This window comes from Vicugna pacos, chromosome 25 (assembly GCF_048564905.1).
Source record: "Vicugna pacos chromosome 25, VicPac4, whole genome shotgun sequence".
In the NCBI taxonomy this organism is placed as follows: domain Eukaryota; kingdom Metazoa; phylum Chordata; class Mammalia; order Artiodactyla; family Camelidae; genus Vicugna; species Vicugna pacos.
This window is the reverse complement of record NC_133011.1, coordinates 36,359,689-36,380,890: the sequence shown is the minus strand read 5'-3', so window position 1 is coordinate 36,380,890 and position 21,202 is coordinate 36,359,689. Positions and strand designations below refer to the sequence as shown.

At 50.7% G+C, this 21,202-nt stretch overlaps 1 protein-coding gene across 1 annotated transcript in view; it reads left to right on the top strand.

The window, feature by feature from the left end:
- The window catches only part of COL22A1 (collagen type XXII alpha 1 chain), a 212,646-nt gene that overhangs the window by 94,822 nt on the left and 96,622 nt on the right, over nucleotides 1-21,202 (top strand). Inside the window, exons 19-23 of the mRNA XM_072949767.1 lie at nucleotides 1,824-1,868; nucleotides 2,143-2,172; nucleotides 2,442-2,495; nucleotides 6,192-6,245; nucleotides 16,172-16,225. Coding sequence (XP_072805868.1) covers nucleotides 1,824-1,868; nucleotides 2,143-2,172; nucleotides 2,442-2,495; nucleotides 6,192-6,245; nucleotides 16,172-16,225 — 237 coding nt within the window. The remainder of the gene's footprint in view (nucleotides 1-1,823; nucleotides 1,869-2,142; nucleotides 2,173-2,441; nucleotides 2,496-6,191; nucleotides 6,246-16,171; nucleotides 16,226-21,202) is intronic.

Here is a 21,202-nt window from a genome sequence, read left to right as displayed (position 1 = left end):
TCTCTAAGATAGGATAGTATCTGAGAGGAAAATATTGAACCCACTTCAAGTCCTTGAAACAAGGCATGGCAGATAAAAATGGTGCAATGTCTATCAGCTGTATGCGCATGATTATTATGGACAGACTGGAGGATTTTGGTTTTCCTTAATAAGGAGTTAATATTTCAGGTCGTTTGATCTCGCAGTCTGTAACATTACCTATGCAGGTGAGAAAACGTGCGTTAATTAATTGATTTCATGACTATTATTGAAATTCACTTTTGTGATGTAATAATAATAATGAGAAATGCAACAAGGAAATAAAATAAATGTAATAATGAAACATGGTGTAAATAAAAAAGGAAAGATGCAATTGTGAACCTCCAAGTTATGAACCTCATTATTCAGCCACACACAACTCTCTCATTTATGTGTAAATTTACATGTGAGAGACACACCCCAAGTCACAGTGAGAAATGGAGATGAGATAGTCAAGCTGGGTTCTGTGTGCATGGAGCTGGGCATGCATACACGCCGTGGAAGTGTCTGGAGAGGATAGAGAATGATAAAAAATGCAGCCTGTGAGCATATGTGTGCACGTGTGTGTGTGGGCGGTGGTGCCATGCAGGGGAAAGCTGGAACACAAACACGTTTCTGAGGCAGGGCTTGGTTATTGCATGTGCAACACGGGAAGGAAGGGTTGGCGGGGAAAATTGACTCTGGTTATCCACTCGGTACTTTCCATGCAACTTTGCTGTGTGGCTAAAACTGCTCTAAAAAGTAAGGTCTATTTGAAAAAAAGAAACATTGCTAATTGAGATTTTAGAGAGGCACCTGATGCTACGTAAAGATGTGAGTTTTCCAACCTTGGGCAGCAGTGGAAGCATCAGAATTGTGAGTGCGTCAGTTTTGGTGTCAGAGAAAACGCTCCGTCCAGAAACCAGAGCCTCAGGTGCTGTGGGGGTGACAGACGTGCCTTGAGTCATTTATTCTTCCTCCTGAGCCTTAGGAGCTAACAGCTCGCTTTGCTGTTTATTCAGCGACTCGTCTACTCTTTGCCAGCTTATTCAGGGATAGTTTGTGAATGCGTCCCGTGCTCCCTGAGCGAGCCTCTAGGGAGAATGAGGAGTTACAACTCTAAGCCATGTATGGGGACATTGGCCCCAGGCAGTGTCCTTGTCTCAGCTCTGAGGCACTGGAGTAATAGCAGTGGAGGCTTTTATGTTGCCACGGTCAAAAAATACGCCCCAGGTGAACCCACACTCCGGAAAATCTGACCCAGCCACAGCCATCAGAGCCCTGGTGACCAGGTGGTAAAGAGAAGGAGACAAAGAGCAAGCCTTTTGTATGTCACGACCTGCTGAAAAGGGGCAGGGAGCATCACAGCATTTGTGTTACTCATTTAATAAACATTCATTGAACGCTGACCACGTGCTGAACCACGGACTCGGCCCAGAGGCTGCTCTGTGAGCGCTAACCCTTGCTCCTGCTGCGCCTAATGCAGCGTCTGGTGCAAGCAGGCGCCCACTGAACAGGGGACCAAGGGATGCTCTTGAGCAGAAAGCTGTGAAAAGTACCAGTCAAATCGAGGCACCTGGCTGGAGAGGCACATAAGAAAACAAGGCTCCTGCGATCTTGATGCAGAGATAAGAATTAGATAAAGAGAATTTGAGCCGGTTACAGGCAGGCGGTAAGACCAGGCGTGATGGCGTGTGTGGTGGAGCTCAGAGACGGAAGTGGTCCTGAGGACTTGTATGAATAAGCAAGGGCCTCGAAGGGGTGGGGAACAGCAGGAGAAGGTGGCAAAGGTTCACTCTGTGGCAGTGTTTGTCGTTTCTCCGCAGGGGGCTGTGGGGCCCGTAGGACCTCCTGGTGTGCCGGGCGCTGTGGTAAGTGAATCAGTCACCGGTGGGTGGAACTGTGGACGCAAGCACTGATGTAATTGTGTAGTTGGGAGAGTCCTTGCCTCTAAGAAAGAGATGGAACTCTTCTGAGGACAGGAGCTAGATTCAAGGCTTTGCACACTAAAAATGGGATAAAATCAGAGAAAAGTCAGAAATGGCTGCCTTACAGCATGCTGTGTAAATACCCTGAATGGAGTGGAGAGAACTTGCCTGTTGAGAAAATGCCACCACCTTTGCTGACATCTGGTTTGTCCCTCAGGTGCAGAGAGAGGGCCTGAAGGGTGAGCAGGTAAGAGGCGAGTGGGTCCTCTCGTGGGGCTTTCGGGTGGGAGCAGAAATAGAAAGGCCATGGCCATGGGGGTGAAACTGCTTGCTGAGCTCAGATGGGGCCTTGCAGAGATGGGCCAAGCTGACTTTCTGCCAGATCCCCACCCTGTGTCTCTGGGTCCCTGTTCAGAACTCTGGGAGAAAACTCGGAGTCAGCAGAGGGTCATGGGGGTGGCCCAGGTGATGTGGAGGGGGAGTCGTGGCTAATGCGGGTTTGGCTTGTGTTACCAGGGAGCCCCAGGACCACGAGGTCACCAGGGTCCACCCGGGCCACCAGGAGCTCCGGTAAGTCATCCCTGCCCAGCCCTGGGTCTGCTCTGAAGACCTCTGGGTCTGAAAAATAATAGCCGTTCTTGCCGATGAGCGCTGTGTCATTTGGGAAGCTCATCCCGTCAGCCTGAGTGAAGGGGGTGTCGTCTGCATCTAGCACAGGGGGAAGCTGAGCCTCGAGGACTGAGCTCCCTGGTACAGGCAAGGCGGTCAGCAAGTGTGGAAGCTGCACTGAAGCCCGGGCAGCCTGCCCCCAGAGCCCCCAGCCCCAGACAGGCCAGGGTTGGGGTTGCTGGTGTTCAGTCTGGTGCTGTAGTTTCTTTTTGGATAAAATGGAATAAAAACGTTGGACACTTCAGTGCCAGCTGACTCATTGCCAGTGCACATTGGTTTTCCGGTGTCTCTGGTGAACCCTGACTTTGTGGTGGCTTGGAACACTTCAGCCTTTGGTTTCTCCCTCTGTTAAGAATTTAACGATGTGTAAATAACCATTTGGGAAGAGGCTATTCAAAGGGACTCTGTGACCATGTTTGATGTGAGTTCAGATGCTAGGAATAGTTAGTAAGAGTACAGCAAAGTCCGGAGACCAGTCATTGAACCGTGCTCTTCCTGGAAACATGCCGCTGCTTCTTTCAAGTTACTGCATTTTACTGAAGAAAATGAGGCAACTCTTATTTTGAAATGTCCGCAAGTCAGAGTTACATTAAGCCAGCGAGGCCCTTTCCTCATGAGGATAAATGTGCATGGATTTGCTGGGGTGAGACTAGAAGAAACTTGGAAGATGTTTCATTCCAGTAGAATTAGAATAATTTCAAAAAGTTTGTGTCAGAAAAGCTAGCTCCTGTCTCTGTAACCTTAGATACCTTGCTTAGCCTTCCCATAGCTTGGTTTCCAGAGCTCTCTGCCATTGCTACAATGTTGAGAAATTGAAAGTAGATGACGCACGGTGCTCTCAGTATTTACCTCTCCATGCATAGATGCACGTGTACTTCAGATCCACGACTGGCAAGAACTGACTGTCTGTGCTGTAGTATATTTTATATGCACACATATGCATATTTCGTTTGCAAGGGTGAAGTTATTTTTCTTCTTCTGCCAATGAAGACATTGGTACACAGGTGTTAAGTAGCTTGCACACAGTCACACAGCTAAGAAGCAGAACTGAGCTTGGAACTCAGATTTGTCTTGACTGTCCAGCCCAAGCTCTTTTCATCCCTGAGTGCATCAGGCAGCAATACCTCCTCTGAGACATACAAAGGAGAATTAGTTTACTTCATGTCTCCCACTAAGGAACAAGAACGTAACAGTGTCCAGCCCTTGACCTCTCTCTCTGGGATCTGAAATGTAATAATGGGCAGCCCTCCCCCTTTATGTAAATTTATTATGGTGAATGACGGAGTGAGAGAAACTTCAAACATTTGTAGTCACCTACTTTATATCAAGTGAGGTATTAAGACTGGAGATACAGGGATGGGAGCTCATGGACTGATCTCATAGTTTAATGAAAGAAATATGGAAAAGAAATCATTGTGAGTAAACGCTTGAAACCTGTAGGTGATTAATGACAGTTCTCTGCATGTGTCACTCCTGCAGCCCATTGTACAGGATAAGGAGAGGGTCCTGAACCCGCAGTACATTGAAACACCAGACTACGCCAACCCTACAGCACGGTGGAGCTGTCCAGGGTCCTGAAGATGGCCTCTGGGCTAACGGGATTTAGTGCCATACATGGTGTTGAGGATGAAAGTTGGAAGGAGTTCAAAACCCCAACAGCCTACCTAAGACCTTGTGAAAAGTGGGGAACTCTGATGAGAGGCCAGGGCTGTAAGGTTCTTAAGGCCAAGGCCAGTGTCTCTCCCGTCTCTAAATCCACAGAGTTCATCACATGGTGGGAACTTAATACCTGCTTATGGAGGAGTGGCCCCGCAACAGGTATTCAAGAGGGACATCGAGTGAGACCTGACTGCAGTATGAGCTCATAACGAGCAATATGGCCACAAAAGGCACTTGGGGCCAGGAGCCAAAACACCTGGTTTCATGTCCCGTTTCATCCACCAAGTAGCTTTGGGCCTTTGATGACATCACTCTAGCTGTTGTGTCCTCTTCTGCTTTATTCCTTACTTGGAGGTCATCATCATCAACATCATCTCCTACATAAATCTGCTGTGAGGGTTAAGTGAGTTGATGCAGAAAGCACTGTTCTGTGAAGCCTTAGTAAGCCCAATATTGATATCAATTGTTATTTCTGTCTTTTTTTTTTAAATCCCCAGCAGCACCTAGCTCAGGGCTTTCTGCAGAGTAGTCGCTCCCTAAATATTCATTGGGTTGCATCAGATCGAGAACCTGGCTTCAGTGGCTTCTGTTGAGAATGGAAAATTTTGAGTTTGTGTTTAGCAATCCCAGGGAGAGGAAAATGTGTCCCATTCTCAAAATGGAAACAGCGTGGAGCATCCAGATGCATCCAAATGCTGGAGTTGTGGAGGAAGCAGGCATCTTTTCATTCTTTCCCCAAGATAAAGCAGGTTCTGGTAGCTTTATCAATGTCTGCTTGAGAGTAAGGAAGAAAGGCCAGCTGGGCAGATCAAATGCAAGGCATTTCTTGATGCTTAATGCAAACTCACCTCTGCACAGTCTTCCCTTGATGTGTGCCCCAAGCTCACTGGAATAATTCTTGTGAGGAAGGGAGATTTAAACCTTTAATTACTGCAGTTTGTTCATACATGTATTCATTTTTATGCTGTTATTTAGAGAAAGGACATTAAACCTAAGTGCAGTTGCAATAATTAATAATTATGCAAAACTTGGCAATGGTAGCTGTTGTATGTTTATTGAAGATGAGGAAATTCAAGTGCAGAGAGGGAATTTCTGGCCCAGATTCACCCATAAAGTTGGTGATAGAGTCACAGTTAGAGCTGAATTTTGCATTTTCCCAGTCACATTCCATGCCATGTTCTAAGTGACATCAGTATACATCCGAGTGTAAATCAGGGCGCTGTCAGGAGGTCCAGGTGCTGTGTCAGGGCGTTTGTACCCATGGTTCATGTGGTCCTCACAGCCACTCAGTAGGTCAGTATATTACCCTCACTTTGGGTATTGAGTTAACTGAGGTTCAGGGATGTCAAGGGACTTGTCTGAGTTCAGACAGTAGATACACAGTGGCAGGTTAGGGGGCAGGATTGTAATTAGATCAGTGTGACCCCTTCCTGTGCCAGTTTTCCTTGCTTAATGGAAATTACTCTTTCATAAACAATTTCATCTACTTGTTCATACTGTCATCTTGCATATCACTGTTGACTGAGAGTCAGGTAACCCCAGCCAGTTATCACCGAGCCAGCAAGATGTAGGGGAAAAGGCACCAGGATTAGAGCTAAAGACACTTGGGTTCCAGACGCGTCTCTCGTGTGCACTTCATGCAGGGCACTAGTGCAGAGCGCTTGATCCTTACTGTACTCACCGTTGAAGCACGGATGGCAGTGCCTATGTCTGGGTCAGTGAGCATACCTAGTTAGATCAGACAGATGCACGTGTTTTAAAAGTGTTGCAGATTTGAGGGAGCAGGATGCTTTCCCCCTTGACCTCCCAGTTTCCCCATAGAATGGGATGGTATTTTCCCATCCAGTGAGAGTGAGGGAGCAAAGTATATCCTGCAGTGTTTACTTTGTATTTACCATCGTCTGTCTCTCTTTTTCTCCCCTTCTCCTCTTCCTAAAGGGGCTTACGGGTCCGGAAGGCAAGGATGGACCTCCTGGTTTGCAAGGTCTCCGAGTAAGTAAATTATCTTTCCTTCCTGATGCCCCAATTCAACCACACTGCCCCCCCATTTTAGCAGCTCAGAGAGAGCAGATGATGCCTGTCTCATGAGCGTGGAATGAATATTGGAATTTGATTGAGTTCATCAAAGATGATTGAGGATGGACTGTGTGTTCAGCCTTGAGTTGAGTCCTGGGTCATCTCCTGGAGGTGAGTCTGTGTCTGCCATGAGTCAGGTATATGGAAACTCACATCCCCGTGTGGTCAGAGCCCCAGCAGAAGGAAGCCCAGTACCAAGAGAACGCAGAGAAGGGGAAACTGACCCAACCTGGGGGCTAGCCAGGGCTTCCTGAAAGGTGATGTTTGAGCTAAGTCTTGAGGAAAGAGAAAAAGAAATAGCAGCAAAAGAATAGAGGTCTGCCTGTAGGCTATTAGATATTTTAAAAACCTATTGTTTTTAATATCATAATTTCTTACGGTGTTTAATTTAATTAGCATTTGTCTTAGTCCAGAGTGTGAGATGGACAGTGTCATAGATCTGCTGTGGGTTCACGCTGTCTAAGGGGGTTGGGCGCACTCTCTGACCGCACTGTGCATCTCCAGCTCTGAAATCAGGTGACCTGCTTTTATGACTCAGCACAAAATTCAGCCTGTCTTTATTCACCAATGAACATCCTCCTTTGATTTCCAGATACCTCTGCATCCTACAACCATCCTGAACTCTCAAGACTCTAAGAGGCACTTACTTTGAAGGCCACCTGGGGTGTGGCAAGGTGTCACGAGGGAAGGCTGGGTGGGAGAAGTCACTTACCCCTCTAGGAGACCTTGGGTGTGTCACCGCCCCCTGGGCATCACCGGCCCCAGACGCCAAGTCCCCATCCACCAGATGGGTCAAAGCCGGGTTGCCTGCTCCTCTGTAAAGCGTGAGATCCTGGACTTTGTGGCAAGATGCACCCAGGTCTGAAGCTTAGCTCTGCTTCTCCGCAGTTGTGTGACCCTTCCAGTCACCCAGCCTCTCTGAGCCTGTTAAGCCGGCTGAGCTGTGAGGAAAAGTGCCCAGTGTGGGGCGTGGCCTGTTGTGGGCAGCACGATGTGGCAGCTGTCACGGGCCTCATTCTCCCAGCACGCTCAGGCAGGGTCTTAAGAGACAGCAGCAGCCTTGTACATCATGTGATTGGCAGCTAGGCGACCCGTATTTCATCTTGCCTTGAACTACTCCAAGTGTTATTCCTAGTATGGTGTTAGCTGGTGAGTGGACTCCTGATACAAAAATGACTGTGAAGTTTTTTTTAAAATCTTTGTCTTTATTTCATTGGCTCTTACTAAGCAGGGGAGGGGACATACCTTGCCTGGAGCTTGCTTGTCGAGGCCCACGCTTCCTTGGCCGTGGCTTCTTGGCACCTCAGAAGGGATTCATGTGTTCCCCAGGGCTGGCTGTGGCCCTCCCCAGAAACACCTCTCACCCTAGGAGTAACACGCGCCCCCGTGCGGTGGGGGCTGGGGAGTGGACACGCACTGAGACTGGAGATGTGAGCGGGGATCCGGGGGGACCCAGAGAGGCAGCCAGGGTGGAGAGGAGGTGCGGACCGGGGTAGGTGTGGTATTATCGAGTCCTTGAGCCCCAGCTAAGCGCCAGACCTCACAGCAGTCCTGGGCCTCCCACCCCCTTTCCTCAGACGAAGGGCAGGCTCTGGGGCAGCAAAGCCATGCTTGCCTCTCAGGGATGCACACCCAGGACGCACACCCAGGAGCGTGTCTCTTGAGGGCCCGACTTCTGTCCTCCCTTCCTCCCTTCTGCGCGTCAGTCTGTCAGCAAAGCTCACATCTGCCCTTACGGAACATGGGCATTCTGCTCGATGCTCCGGGAATTGAGATGAAGCCCTCAACCACCAGGAGCTCACAGCCTGGGGACTGGAGATGTGTGAGTGGATACCCGGGTGCCTGAGTGGGGACAATGAAGCCTGTGGGTGGAGATAGAGAGGGCAGCAGGGCTGGGGACAGGGAAGGTGGCATTTGAGGCGGCCTTGCTGGAGTGAGTTGATGCCAGCAGGAATTGAGGGGGGCACTGCAGAGAGTAATTCAGAATCGGGGAGTTCCCCCAACCCCCCGGAAAGGACGTCCTGTCTCCGGACACCTGTTCGTGTCCATCCGCTTTTATCCAGCTCAGAAGTGCATCTGCTTAAGTAAAAGGTCCGTGGACACGGCTTCTAGTTCAGGCTCTGCCAGCATCCTGCTGGGGACCCTGGACCACTTCCTCGTCCTTTCCCTTCTCTGTTTCTCTTTTCTTCTCCTGTCTTTGCTGTTTCTCTTTCTACGAGCCCATCCCTGTATCTTTTTCCCCCTCCCTTTTCCTTCCTGCCACAAATTCACTCATTCAACAAACATTTCTTCAGCATCTGCGGGGTGTTAGGGGTTGCTCTGTGTAAGTGGGTCCCTCAGTGAGAAGAATAAAGATCCCTTCCTTCCAGATGCGCACATTCTGGCAGGCAAGGGAAAAACACAGAATAATTGGCATTTAAGTAAGTGATGCAGGAGAGCCCTATTAAGAAAGTCCTATCTGAGTGGGTTCTGGGGAGGTGAGGGAGCTGGGGAGAGCAGACCAGGCAGAGGAGACAGACAGCAGGTGCCAAGGCCCTGAGGCAGGTGTGCTCCTGTGTCTGAGCAGAGAGCCCTGTGTGGTAGAGCAGGCGTGGGCCCAGCAGGAGGGGGCAAAGCCCTAGAAACTGGGAGCCAATTCATGTTGGGCTTTGTGGGCCATTGTGAGGATTTTGGCTTTTCCTGGGTGTGAAATGTGGGGCTATTGAGCGTTTTCAAAAATGTTTTATTATGAAAAACACATATACAAAAATAGAATAGTGAAATAAACGCCTATGTACCCCAAACCCATTTCAACACTTATCAAGTCACTGGCCAAGGGGTGTAATTTGTACCCACCCCAAGGACAGCTTGAAGTAGTCCCAAACACGACCGCATCATTGTGTCTGTAAGTATTTCGGTGTATACCGCTAAAAGCTAAGGGGAGTGAAAGGAGGAAGGCATCATCCCCGCGTCCCACCTGAGTCCATGAGAAGGCTTCACAGTGAGCTCATTTTGTGTTCACAGTGTCCCTGGCTGCCTCACACGTTCCTGGTTGCAGTTTGTTCTCCGCAGGGTTTGGGGTGCAGAAGTGGTGGTGGCCCGGGTTACATTCTAAACACATCCATCTGGCTGCCGTGTTGAGAACAGACTGCAGGGGGAGGAGCCGGATTGGGAGATGATGGCAGAGATCAAAGAGGAAGGGTGGGGCCCAGGCCCGGGCAGCGCTGGGAGGGGCATCCGTCCCAGACCGGGAGGTACATCAGGCAGAGGACACGGGGACGGGGCAGAGCCTGCCACCTGGAAGACCCAGGTCCAGCAGGGGATGGAGAGCCAGGAGTCACAGGGCCGGGTGGTGGGGGTGTGCATGCAGGGCGTGCCGGAGCCCAGGGGAGAGCTGCGCTCTCGGCCTGCTTCCTGCAGTGGACGGAGGGCGGTGACTGCGTGTGTCTCTGGGGTGCTCGTCCCTCCACTGTCACGGATGGTCTCCTGACTTCAGCTCTTCCGCCTGGTGGGTGTTGCTAGTCAGTGGCTTTCCCTGTGGAAAGACAGAGCGGAGACAGGCGGTGATGTCGGTGTGGGCTCAGAAGCAGCCTCTGGCTGAGTCACGAAGACCTGAGGCAGAATGATGACTTACTCAGAAAATTCTCTCTCCCTCCCTCATGGTGACCTGCCGGCTCCTCCTCGTCACCTTCAATTGAAATGTCACTCTGAAGAGCTCCTTAATGTCAGGGTGCGCACTCGGGCTGTGACGGGGAGCGCACAAGGCAATGACCAGCCCCGGGGACCTGGGAGCTGAGACACTGATACTGAAATACAGGGTGGGAGAGGGGCGCTTTGTTTCAGAGATGAGCAGCAGGCAGGTGGTACGGTCCCTGGCAAAGTGAGTACATTCATTTTGGACGAAGCTGGTCTTTTTCCACGATGACGTAGTGAAAAGGGAGGATCAGGAGCGCGGCTCCCTACGCCCCATCTGCGTCCCGCAGAGCCTGGGAGATGCAGGCCCCCACCCTCACTGAGGATGTTAGGCGCCCTCTGTCTGGCTGGGTTCCCCGCCTTGGACGGAGGCAGAGGAGGTACTGAAACCATCTCTGAGGTTGTCGCGTCCTCCTGCTTGTCTGAGGGGGGCGCTGGGGAGAGCCTGGTCTGGGTGCAGTGTCTCAGCTGGAGTGGGCAGTGCTGCAGTGGCATCTGGACCTGGAACTTTCCAAAGTAGAACCAGCCTGGCTCAAGGCTGCCGAGGCCCTTGGACACACAAAAGCCTCCATGAGGTTGATTTTTCAAAAAAAAAAAACCTCTTGCACCCTAATCACCCACCCCAAAAATAGACCTCTGTCTATTCTGATTTTCTGTGGAAGACTTTTATTTTTCTTACTTGAGAATTTGTTTTATTTTTGTTTTCTTCACTAAAATGTAAGTCGTGAGAACAGTATTTTTGTGTTTGCAGCACTTCGAGGAGTGCCTCTCACTTAGAACGCGTATATTTTTATACACACGTTAAAATAAATACAAAAATAATATACATAAGCATATAAAATATGCATAAACATATAATGGCTGTAATGAGGGTCTCACAATTAGGGTGCAAGGGTCACACGAATGCTGCTCTCCGGGCGGCTGGCACTTGGGTGGCGTGGGGAGGACTGCACATCTGGTCAGCGGGGCTCTGTCCGCCAACACAGGAGGCCCGACTTTCTCTTTAACCTTTGCGCCACCTTTCCCCGTTTCTTCCACCTCCTACGCCTGCCTCCTCTGTCAGCCACCAGTCTGTGCTTTGTATCTATGAGTTCCTTTTTATTTTTTTTAGAGTCCACGTTGTTAGTGAGATCCCGTGGGATTTGCCTTTCTCTGTCTGGCGTATTCCACTTCGCGTAACGCCCTCAGGTTTCCTCCGTGGTGTGAATGGCGAGGTGGCCTTCTTTCCGTGGCTGCGTGCGGCTCCACTGCACGCATGCCGTGTTTCCTTTATCCACTGTCGCATCCGCGGACGCCTGGGTGGCTTCCGCGTCCTGGCTGTTGTCAGTAGTGCTGCAGAGAGCAGGGGGTGGAGATGCCTTTTCAGGTTAGTGTTTTCACTTCCTTTGGGTAAACACGCAGAGTCGGGGTTGCTGGCTCATGTGGTAGTTCTGTTCTGTGGGGGACCCTCCGTGCCGCACCAGTTTACCTCCCCACCAGCCATGTGCAAGGGCTCCCTTTTCTCCACACTCTCGCCGACACCTGTTGTCCTTGTCGTTTTGGTCACAGCCGTTCTAACGAGCGTGAGGTGGCATCTGCCTGAGGTCTTGCTTTGCACCTCCCTGATGATGAGGGATGTTGAGTTGAGCACCTTCTCCTGTGCTGTTGGTCGTCTGTATGTCCAGAAGGCACAATTTTAAAGAGCAAAACTCGGTTTCTTTTGTTCCTTCACTTTTACTTCCCTTTTTCTTACTCTGGTACCCTCGTCCCACCTGAAATAGCCCAGAGACCATCTTTCCTGTCTGGACAAAAAGGAGGGGAAAAGAAGTTTTGCTTAAGAGAACTCTATGCTGTCAGGCCTTCAAAGTGAATGTAAAATTTGGAATGTATAAACTATAGACTTGTCATGATGGAAGAAATGTCTGAGACTGTGAGATTTTTCTCACAGTCAGAGACAAATTTAAGACTCACAGTGAAAAACTGAATGTCCAGAAATATTACCTGACCTACTGGCTCCAGTCACTCAGGGATTTGTCATTTGTCACTGCCCTTTCCACAGGCTGGGCACAGTCTCTTCATTTCCTTTAATCATTTTCTTAATATCTTTTGGTTTCTCTTCTCTCTTATCAAAAGCTGAGAACTGAAGAAGTGACCCTGTGGGGCATGGTGTCCCCCTTCTCACTGAAGACAGAGCAACCCCGTGTCTCCTGGTGTCCATTGTGTCCTTGGCTTTAAAAACACATTTCAAAAACAGAAGCTATCTCTACATGTATAGAACTAAATAAGTTAGGAAGGAAATTACGTTGGTTGAATCATCATTGCATAGCAGGCACTTAGCTCTTTTTTTTTTCATATAAGTTTCTCACTTAATTCCTATAAGGACCTATGAGATGTGGCAGCCCTGATCCCACTGTGCAAATGAGGATACCAAGAATGGAAGGGATGAGCCGGATTCCCCAGTGACACACAGACTGTGAATGGTGAGGCCGGGATTAGAACTCAGGTCCTCCTGGCTCCAGAACTTTACTCTTTTTGCTTTAAGATGGTGTGTGTTTGTATGTGTGTCCATGTACACACCACAGTTCTAAACCAGACACTAGCAGTCCTTTCAGCAGAAGCCTTGGTGAGAAAGAGGGAGGACCCTTAGTAACTGAGAGCGCCCGTTCTGTCGGACGCACTGAACACCTGTCACGTTAAGCTCTGGCTGCTGCCCTTTGTTCTGCTGCAGGCGGCCAGGCCCATCAGCTCCCATTCCTGATGCACCTGCGAGAGAGGAGCGCGGAAGTCTTTTGTCAGTGGCAACCTGGGTTGAATTTGTTTTACTTTTCAATTTTCAAAGCCTTTTTTCTGGCCTTTGCCTGCTTTACCAGATGGTAGCAGCATCATTTGGATTGCAGGCTACTGTTTGATTCATATCGTGGCACGAAGCCCGAGTTTATTTCAGGACTCTAGGTTTTCCCTGAGCACCTGGTTTCAGCTCTAACCAGTAGAAAATAATCACGTTTGACATTTGGAGGCATGGAGAACAGGAGCTGAGCAAAAAGACCATACGGCACATATTAGAATCACTTGCACAAGCAATCCTTTTATCTGATGACGGCCCCTCGCATGGCTGTGCTAACTCATCCTGGCTGGGAAGGAATTGCTGTTTTGAATTTACAGGCTCCCCTCTTCTCCATGGGCAGATAGGCAGTCTTGGAAATATTGGTCTTGCTCAGCATCCTGGCATCCAGAATGGCTTGAAAAATCTGCCCTCGTGATAAATTACAAACATTTATCCAGACATTGTGTTGGGTAGCAGTTTAAAAGAGAAGAAAAGAAAAATGACAAGAAACAAGCTTTTGGTTAGTAAAGCAGTTCTTTATTGCTACAGAACTTACTCTGGCCAGCACCTCCCAAATCCCCACACCCAAGTATAGATCCAGAACGCACAGGGTGTACAGCTGCTGCTTTGTCCAGCACCTCTAGAGCTACTATGTCCACCAAGTACTGCCGCTGTCACCACCAGTAACATTACCATCACCACCATCATCACCTCCACATCATCGCCAACATTACTATCATCACCATCACCATCATCACCACCACCAACACCATCGCTACCAGCATTGCCATCATCACCTTCACTATCACCATCACCATCATCACCACCACCATCACCAACATCAGCACCACCATCACCATCACGCGCTTCCCAATGTCAGGCCCTGTGCCGAGCACTTTGTGGGCACTGTCTCACGTCATCTCTGTGGCACTGCTGGGAGGTAGTGGTTTTGGAACCGCATCTACTTCACATGTGGTCTCTCACCCATTCCAGGGACTCAGGAGCCAGAATTCTGCTATACCATTTCTTCTTCATAGCCTCCATCATCTTCCTTCTCATTCTCATCACTAACTATGACATTTTCACGATGCTCTGTATGCTTTATAAGTCACTTCCTCAAACAGTGAATTTTTGGTACCACTATCTTTTCAGATAATTACATTGAATTATTTTCCACATGAGAAAACAAAGACCCAGCAATTTAAATGGCTTGCCCCTCCTTATCTACTGCAGATTTAGAACTCTTTCCTACAATATTGTAGAGGAAAGGGGTTGGGAAAAGAACATAGAGAATTCCTTTGATCGCACGAGTGGCCAAGTCCTCGTAACTACTTACTTAGAGCTTTATGCCCCATCCCTGGTCACTAACTCATGAGTTCTTCGGTGACACCTGGAATCTATCTCAGATACGTTTTTGCCATATTCTACCATTATTTCTCATTATTGCTGGGACTTCATGAAAGAGGTGGCACTGGATTGGGATGGGACTCTGACAGGTTGAGATGGAGCTGGATGCTACAGACAGAGGTGGTGGCGTGGGCAAAGTCTCAGAGGCCAGGAGCCCTTGGGGGTCTTTGGGGCCAAGCTAAGCAGCCCACGTGAGCTGTTGCCTAGGGATGGTGGCATGGACACTGGGCACCAGACTAAACAGGCGTGTCAGAATTGCGTGGTCTGTCAGTTTCTGAATAAAGCAGCTCAGATGTTGTGTCTTTTGGAAAAGGAGGTGGCAGATAACTTGGACAGAGCTTTCTTCACGCTTATGGAGGAATAGCCTGCCAGCACAGGTTAGCCCAGGACAGTCTGGAGGGAAGGGACTGGGCGTGTGAGCAGGCTGGGCTCCCATGGTTTGGCTGTAGAAAGGGAGGGGGGAAAGCTTTGAGAGGCACGGGGTGCAGCTCTGGACGCTGGGTGGAGCAGGTGTGAATGCGTGGCTGGAGTGAGGGGGAGGAAGGGAGTACATGGACTGAGAAGACCTGGGGGGGTGGTCTTGGAAAGAAGGGGGACCATTAGTGTTTGCTTTAGTGAGCTGAGCGGTATCGCGGTGTTTGAGCAGAGGAGACATGACCTGGTGCATATTTTGAGAATGTAATTCTAGCTACTGTAGGGGGAAGTGATATGCATGGGCTGGAAGTGAGGGAGGGTGACTGTTTGGGGGGCCCTGCAGGGGTCCAGGAGGGGGCCCCCGGGGGCGTGGGTGATGGTGAGCACCGATCACAGGTTTGACCAGCCTTGCTCCATGCTCCCGGTCACCTGCAGAGTCAGCACAGAGCCCAACATGTCCACGGTCACCTGGAGTCTCCGACCTCTCGGGTTCCAGCTATGTCACCTGCGAGACCTTGTCCTGAACCTCAGTTCCCACACCTTCTGGTGGGACTGAGAACACCTGCCTCACAGGGGCGTCTCGCAGAGGAAAGTTGAGAGGAACAAGCGGGAAAACCCAAAAGGAGGGTTTGGCACAAGATGGGTCCTCAGGGAATGTGATTCTTACTCAGATTCTTGTTTTACTTTGAATTCTGATTGCAGTGCTTTGACTTCATGAGGGCACTGTAAGGAAGAAAGCAAGCAGGCCGGCATCCGTCCTTCAGATGCTCCTGTAATACAGGCCGTGTGCTGTGTGAATTAAACTAAGCCACACACCCCTCGCCCCCGCTCCCAGGGACAGACTCTGAGGCTTAGTGAGGCGGGTCACCCCCACGGGAGGACCCCACACGGCAGCCTGAGTCTTAACAGCAAAAGGGCAAGTGGCCCAAAGAACCTACCTGTCCCTGAGTAGGGGCTGTTGAAATGATCACATTTTATCTTTATGGGGAAGACTGCGTAGCTGTGAAAAGGGGTGGAGCGACCGTCCACATGCGAGTGCAGGCTGCATCCCAGAGAAGCTGTCACGTGAAAAAGGCAAAGTTCATCAGCAGACTGTTTGACTTGCTATAGGTCGTAAAGGAGCAAAGGGGGAGAGGGAGAGAACGTGTGTGCACACGTGTACATATGTGTACACGTGTGCATACGTGTGTGCAAAGCTTGCCTAAACATAAAGTGCTGGAAAAGCCAACCATCTGGTGGGATTGGTTGCCTCCAGGGAAAGGGACTGAGTGGCAGGGGACAGGATAAGGACCTTTTTCTCGGGTAAAATTTGCTGAACTTTTTGAATTTGGGGCCACGTGTTACCAAAATCACCCAAGTTACAGAATTGGGATCCAGGGGGCACCTCCGTGACCCCAGACTTCTTCCCTGATCCCGCACTGCTTCCCTGCAGGGCACCCCGAGGGGATGGCCTGATAATCGGAGTTTCCGCTGAGGTGTACTCTTAGCCGGGTGCTGGGCGCTGCTGGTCTTGGCCGTTAATTTTGGCTTCTTCTTTTGCCCTCAGGGGAAGAAAGGTGAGACGGGCCCTCCTGGAACCCCTGGACTGCTGGGGCCGCAGGTAACCACTGTCTTTAAATCCCCTTCCATAGCAACGCTGCTTTCTCTGATTAAATGAAGGCTCAGTAGCAGTTCTCAGGTTGGTAACCAGATTCTTGCACGGCCACCTCATCAGAGCATTAAAAAGAATATCCGGTGGGTCGTTTGTCCTCCCTTGTCCCTTGCTCCCCCTGCCTCCCAGCTCAGGCGCTGGCACAGCGGCCACTGTTTGGTCTCCTGTAGGGGTTTAGGTCTAGAGGAGGCCAGACCCAGACAAGCGGTGACAAAAGCGATGCCCAGTGTTACAAGAAAGGGAAACAGTGGAGACACCAGGAGGGAGACACGCGGCACCTGGAGCCCACGGTCAGACTGTGTGCACCCAGCTGGGCAGGGGCGGCAGGAGGGGCCTTCCCAGCAGGGTACAGGGGAGGATGGGCCTGCGACGTGGCCGGAGCGCACAGCCCTAAGGGGTGTCGGCAGGTGGCTGGACAATGAATTCAGATTGGGAGGGGCTCAGCCAAGGGGCCAGAACAATCAAAATGGCAGTCACTAGTCTAGGATCGAGAGACCAAGCTCTGGTCTCAGTCTGACTTCTCACAGACACTCTGTGACATTGCTCGCGTCCCTTCCCTTCTCTCAGACTTGGTTTCCAATCTGTGACGTGGGGCTGGAGCCCAGTCACGGTCTGTCCCGAGGCAGGTGCTGCCTCACACCAAGATGCCCTCCCTCCTCCACCCCCTCCCACTCCCCCCTCCACCACTCCTCCCCTTCCCCCTCCTCCTCCCATCCTCACCCACCTTTCAGGCTCAGCTCTAGTGAAATTCCTCTGGCCTCGCAATTTGTCCAGCTCCTCCTCCCACATGGTTCCACGTGGGTTGTCACTGTGGTCCCCTGTGGACCCCACAGCCAGCCCGCCAGATGGGCAGACTCAGGTCCCTGTCCCCATTGCACAGATGAGGGGGTGAGACCCCCAGATGCAGAGAGACTTGCTCAGGGCCACCACCACCAGCTGCTAAGCAGACACTTCCCTCCATCCCCAGGCGACCTTGGCCCTGGCCCCTCTCAGTCCCCTTACTTGTAAATGCTGCGTCCCTGTGCGCCCCAACCCTGGTGTGGACGGAGTTCCCCACCCCTCCCTCCCCAGCCTGCCTTTGATGAGGCTCAGTGAATTCCAGGAGACAGTCCCAGGGTAGGGAGGGAGCCCAGTTTCTAGGCAGAGACCCGCTGAGTCTCAGCCCTCATCGCTTTCTGGCTGAGCTTCTGGGACAGATTACTTAACCTTCTGAACTTTAGTTTCATCATTTGCAACAAATACCAAGAAAAATAAAAGGGGAGGGCGCTACTGTGCGCTACTGTAGGTCAGAGAGAAGTTGGGGATGTGACCCAGTGACGGGGCCCCAAGGCGCAGTGAGCACCAGGCGGCGAGGCCGTCCTGCTCTCCTGGTTGTGGCCACAGCAGGCAGGTGGGTGGGCTCCTTAGGGCTCAGCCACTGGCCCCTCCCTGCGCTGCAGGAGAGGCTGAGCTTCGGCACCACCTGTTCCTGGACACCTCCACCCAACACCAGCGCCCCCGTGGTGGTAGCCATGCTGTCCTCCTGCGGCGTCAGGGAGGCACTCGCCCGGAGGACACTGCTAACTGAACTCCCCAGACCAGCCTTTTCTGCGCTGGCTGATGAAGTGGTCCCTGAGTGATGGGCGCCCCACCCAACTCTCGTCTCAGATTTCATTTCAGCCCTTCGTGTTCCCGTCAGGCCATAGCACAGAATAAGCCGTTATCGGTCTTCTACTAAAGTTTCCACGTGCACTGTGGCATTTTGATGTTAATAGTGAAAATTAGAGTGTGTTTGCATTTGTTTTATGGCCTGCTTTCCAGTGAGCAAAGCTTGTGGATCTCAAAAACTCACTCTAAATGCAGCCCCCATCAAATTGCTTGAAGTAACAGATGTTTTTTCCACCTATAGCTCTTTGTTTGCTCCCTTGGAAAATATATATTTTTCTTTCATTTTTCATTTAGAAGCCATTTCCCTTCAGCAAATCTTTACTGAATGCCAGGCGTCGAGCTGGACACTGCAGATAGAAACACAGCCAGCTTTCTCACAGCAGGGATCTTACCAGAAATAGGGCACCCTGATATATTCAGGGATCTCAGTGGTTCAGAACCAGACAGTGTGCAGTGAATAATGCACACCCCCTGCACCCTGCGTTGGAAGACCGCCAGTGGATGCAGAGCTGCATCCAAGCTAGCCAGGCCCAGGCTGAGAGCAGTGTTTGCACATGGATCGCTGCTCATCTCTCTGGGCCACTCTTCCTGACACACCTGCGCACCACCTTCCCTGGGCCTGGCCACGGTTTCTCCTGCTTGCCATCCACATTGGTTCACTTGTTCCTTGACCACAGGTATTTACTAAGTACCCACTGTGTGCAGATTCCACTCTGGGGATGGGAAGTCCTAGCAGCCACTGTCCATGTGCAGAGGAGCCAGATGGAACAGAGCAGAAAGATGCAGAAAGAAACTGACCATCGTCCAAGCTAAGTGCTGGGACAGAGGTAGTCAGAGCTCTGGTTCTGGGAGAGAGCTTGTCCGCCTCTCCCAGGGCCCAGAGGAGGGTCCCTACGCGGATCTGGAGAATCAAGGTTGACTCTGTTGCAGCAGAAACGAAGTTACGTAGTTTTGAAGGGGACTCGATACGTGTGTTTAGTTTCTGCTCTTCTCAGTGTTCATACATGATTGCGTCTGTTCTTTATAACCACCTGTGAGAAAGGAATGCTTATCCCAACCGGAATCTAAAGGACGGCTGGCAGTCTATAAGATGCTTCCGGTGCCTCTTTTTCAAGATGCACATTTTCACCTGCTGGAATGTTGTGGCATCAATATACACACACGAGGTGGTGGCTCCTGTATCTTGGCAGCCTGTTAGGGAAAATGGAAATCTGTCTGGTCTGGTCAAGTGTCTGTGCTGCAACAGTGCTCGGTGGTGCAGGCAGGGTGGCCCCAAGTCCCTTGATTTGGTGAGGACACAGCCAGGGGAGGGACCAGCCCCAGGGGACGGAGTGGGTTCGTGGTTCTGGGCCCCAACACAGAGACCCCCCTGAGGCGGACTGCCATTATGGCTGCGGCCCTGGAGCCACACCCCAACAGGACTCACAATTAAAAACAACTTCCCAAAAAAGCAAACGTTTCCATGTGGCACAGGGAATGTGACTGCCATGCTAATTTATGCAAGTAATCTTCACGCATCTTCAAATTCCCTCCGACTTCATAAATCTGTTCCAGTTGGAACTCGGTGGTCATTAGAAGTAGATATTTGCCATTCCTTTATTAATAATGATAATTAGGTTAATGGGTTATTTACACATCATCATGGTAATTACCGAGCACATTAAAGAGCTGTTTAGTCACCACCATATTAAGAAGGATCAAATGTTCTATGAATAATAATTAGATGAATTGGCTAATTAATAGAATCATTACTTAGTTGTTTTATTAGTAATAATCATAAGTTATTTTGTTGTTAACATTTAGATGTGTTGGCTAATTTGTCTCTCTTTAATTGTTAGATGAATTGGTTAGTTAGGTATTTTTACTGATGATAAAAAGAAGAGAAAGTGGAACGCCCCCCTGTGCTGAGCTGGTTTCACACCGTCATTACTCCCTGCTTCATCGATACCAGAGGGGCCTGCAGCCTTTTTGTGACGTTGTGGGGACTGAGAGATGCTCGGAGGTGGAGTCTGTTACCCAGTTCCATCTTGGTAGCTCTAGGCGGCCTCGCGTTCGGCCCAGGACATCTGAAACCAAAGCCCTACTCTGCATCTCTTCACATCATCATTATTACTGCTAGTAAAGCTATCAGTAGTCAGATAGTTTTAGTTTAAAATAACCTTCTAATTTATCGGTTTTAATTCAAATGCTAAAAAAGAGAGACAGGAGACTGCCTCGAGTCAGAGCCCCTGTGAGGACCAGCACACACACCCCGACCTTCGTTCCCTAAGGAAGGAAGGGACTCTTCTTCGAAGCAGCACTTTATGATTCAGCAGATAAATCCTGAGGGCACCCTGCGTGCCCGGGCCCGGGCTGACTGCTGGATTCAGCAGGTGCAGACAGTGGTGGTCCCCGCGCTCAGGGAGCTTGTGGGGTGGGGGAGATCAGCGGAGCCCCAGGTGAGGCCAGAATTCACCCTTCAGTCCGGGAAGAGGCTCTGAAAGCATGGCGTGCACTGTGCAGAGTTTGGAGACCAGGTTGCTGAGGTGGGTTGGTTTCCAGCAGGAAGAACTGGAAATGGAGTCAGGGGAGGCCCATTCGTCCAGTGTTCCCCCCCGCCCCGATCTGTGCCTCATTCTCCCAGTAAATGTAGGTGCTACCCCCAAGGACTCGCCGGCACTGAGAGAGCTACACAGAAAACTAGGTCCAGATGCCACCAGAAAGTTTTGTAGATGCGGCCTTTCTCCGCCCTTTGTTGACCACGAGTGCCCCCAGAGGGAGAAAGGGGAACAGAGCAGGGGAGCGGCAGCCTTGGCCATTGTTTAGTATTTATTGCCCTCTAGTGGCGACGCGGCGTTGTTCACTCTGGACGCTCAGCCGTGTTCAGCCCCGTTGACTTCTTCAGATCTTTATAGAGCACCTGCTCTTTGTCAAGACCGGGGCTTGTCGCTGTGCAGGACAAGATGCAGCGGGAACAAGAGGGCCTTCGGGGGCATGTGGGTCAGACGAGCTCAGTCACGCTGGCCTCGAGCCTGGCAGAGGGAGTGCTTAATTGTGCCTGGGAAATTGCAGGAATTCCGGAAAGGTGGAGTTGTCCATCCGAGGAGGGGCAGGGGAGGGAGGCACAGCTGGAGAGACACATGAACAAAGGCCGGAGGTCTGTCTCCGAGAACTTGCATGGGCGGTGATGGACAGACTTGGACAGATCTGTGTTACTCAGCCCAGGTGATTCGATGCTGAACGGTGCTTGGGAACCACTGTTGTAGAAGGTTTTGGTTAATGAGTCAACCCACTATGGAT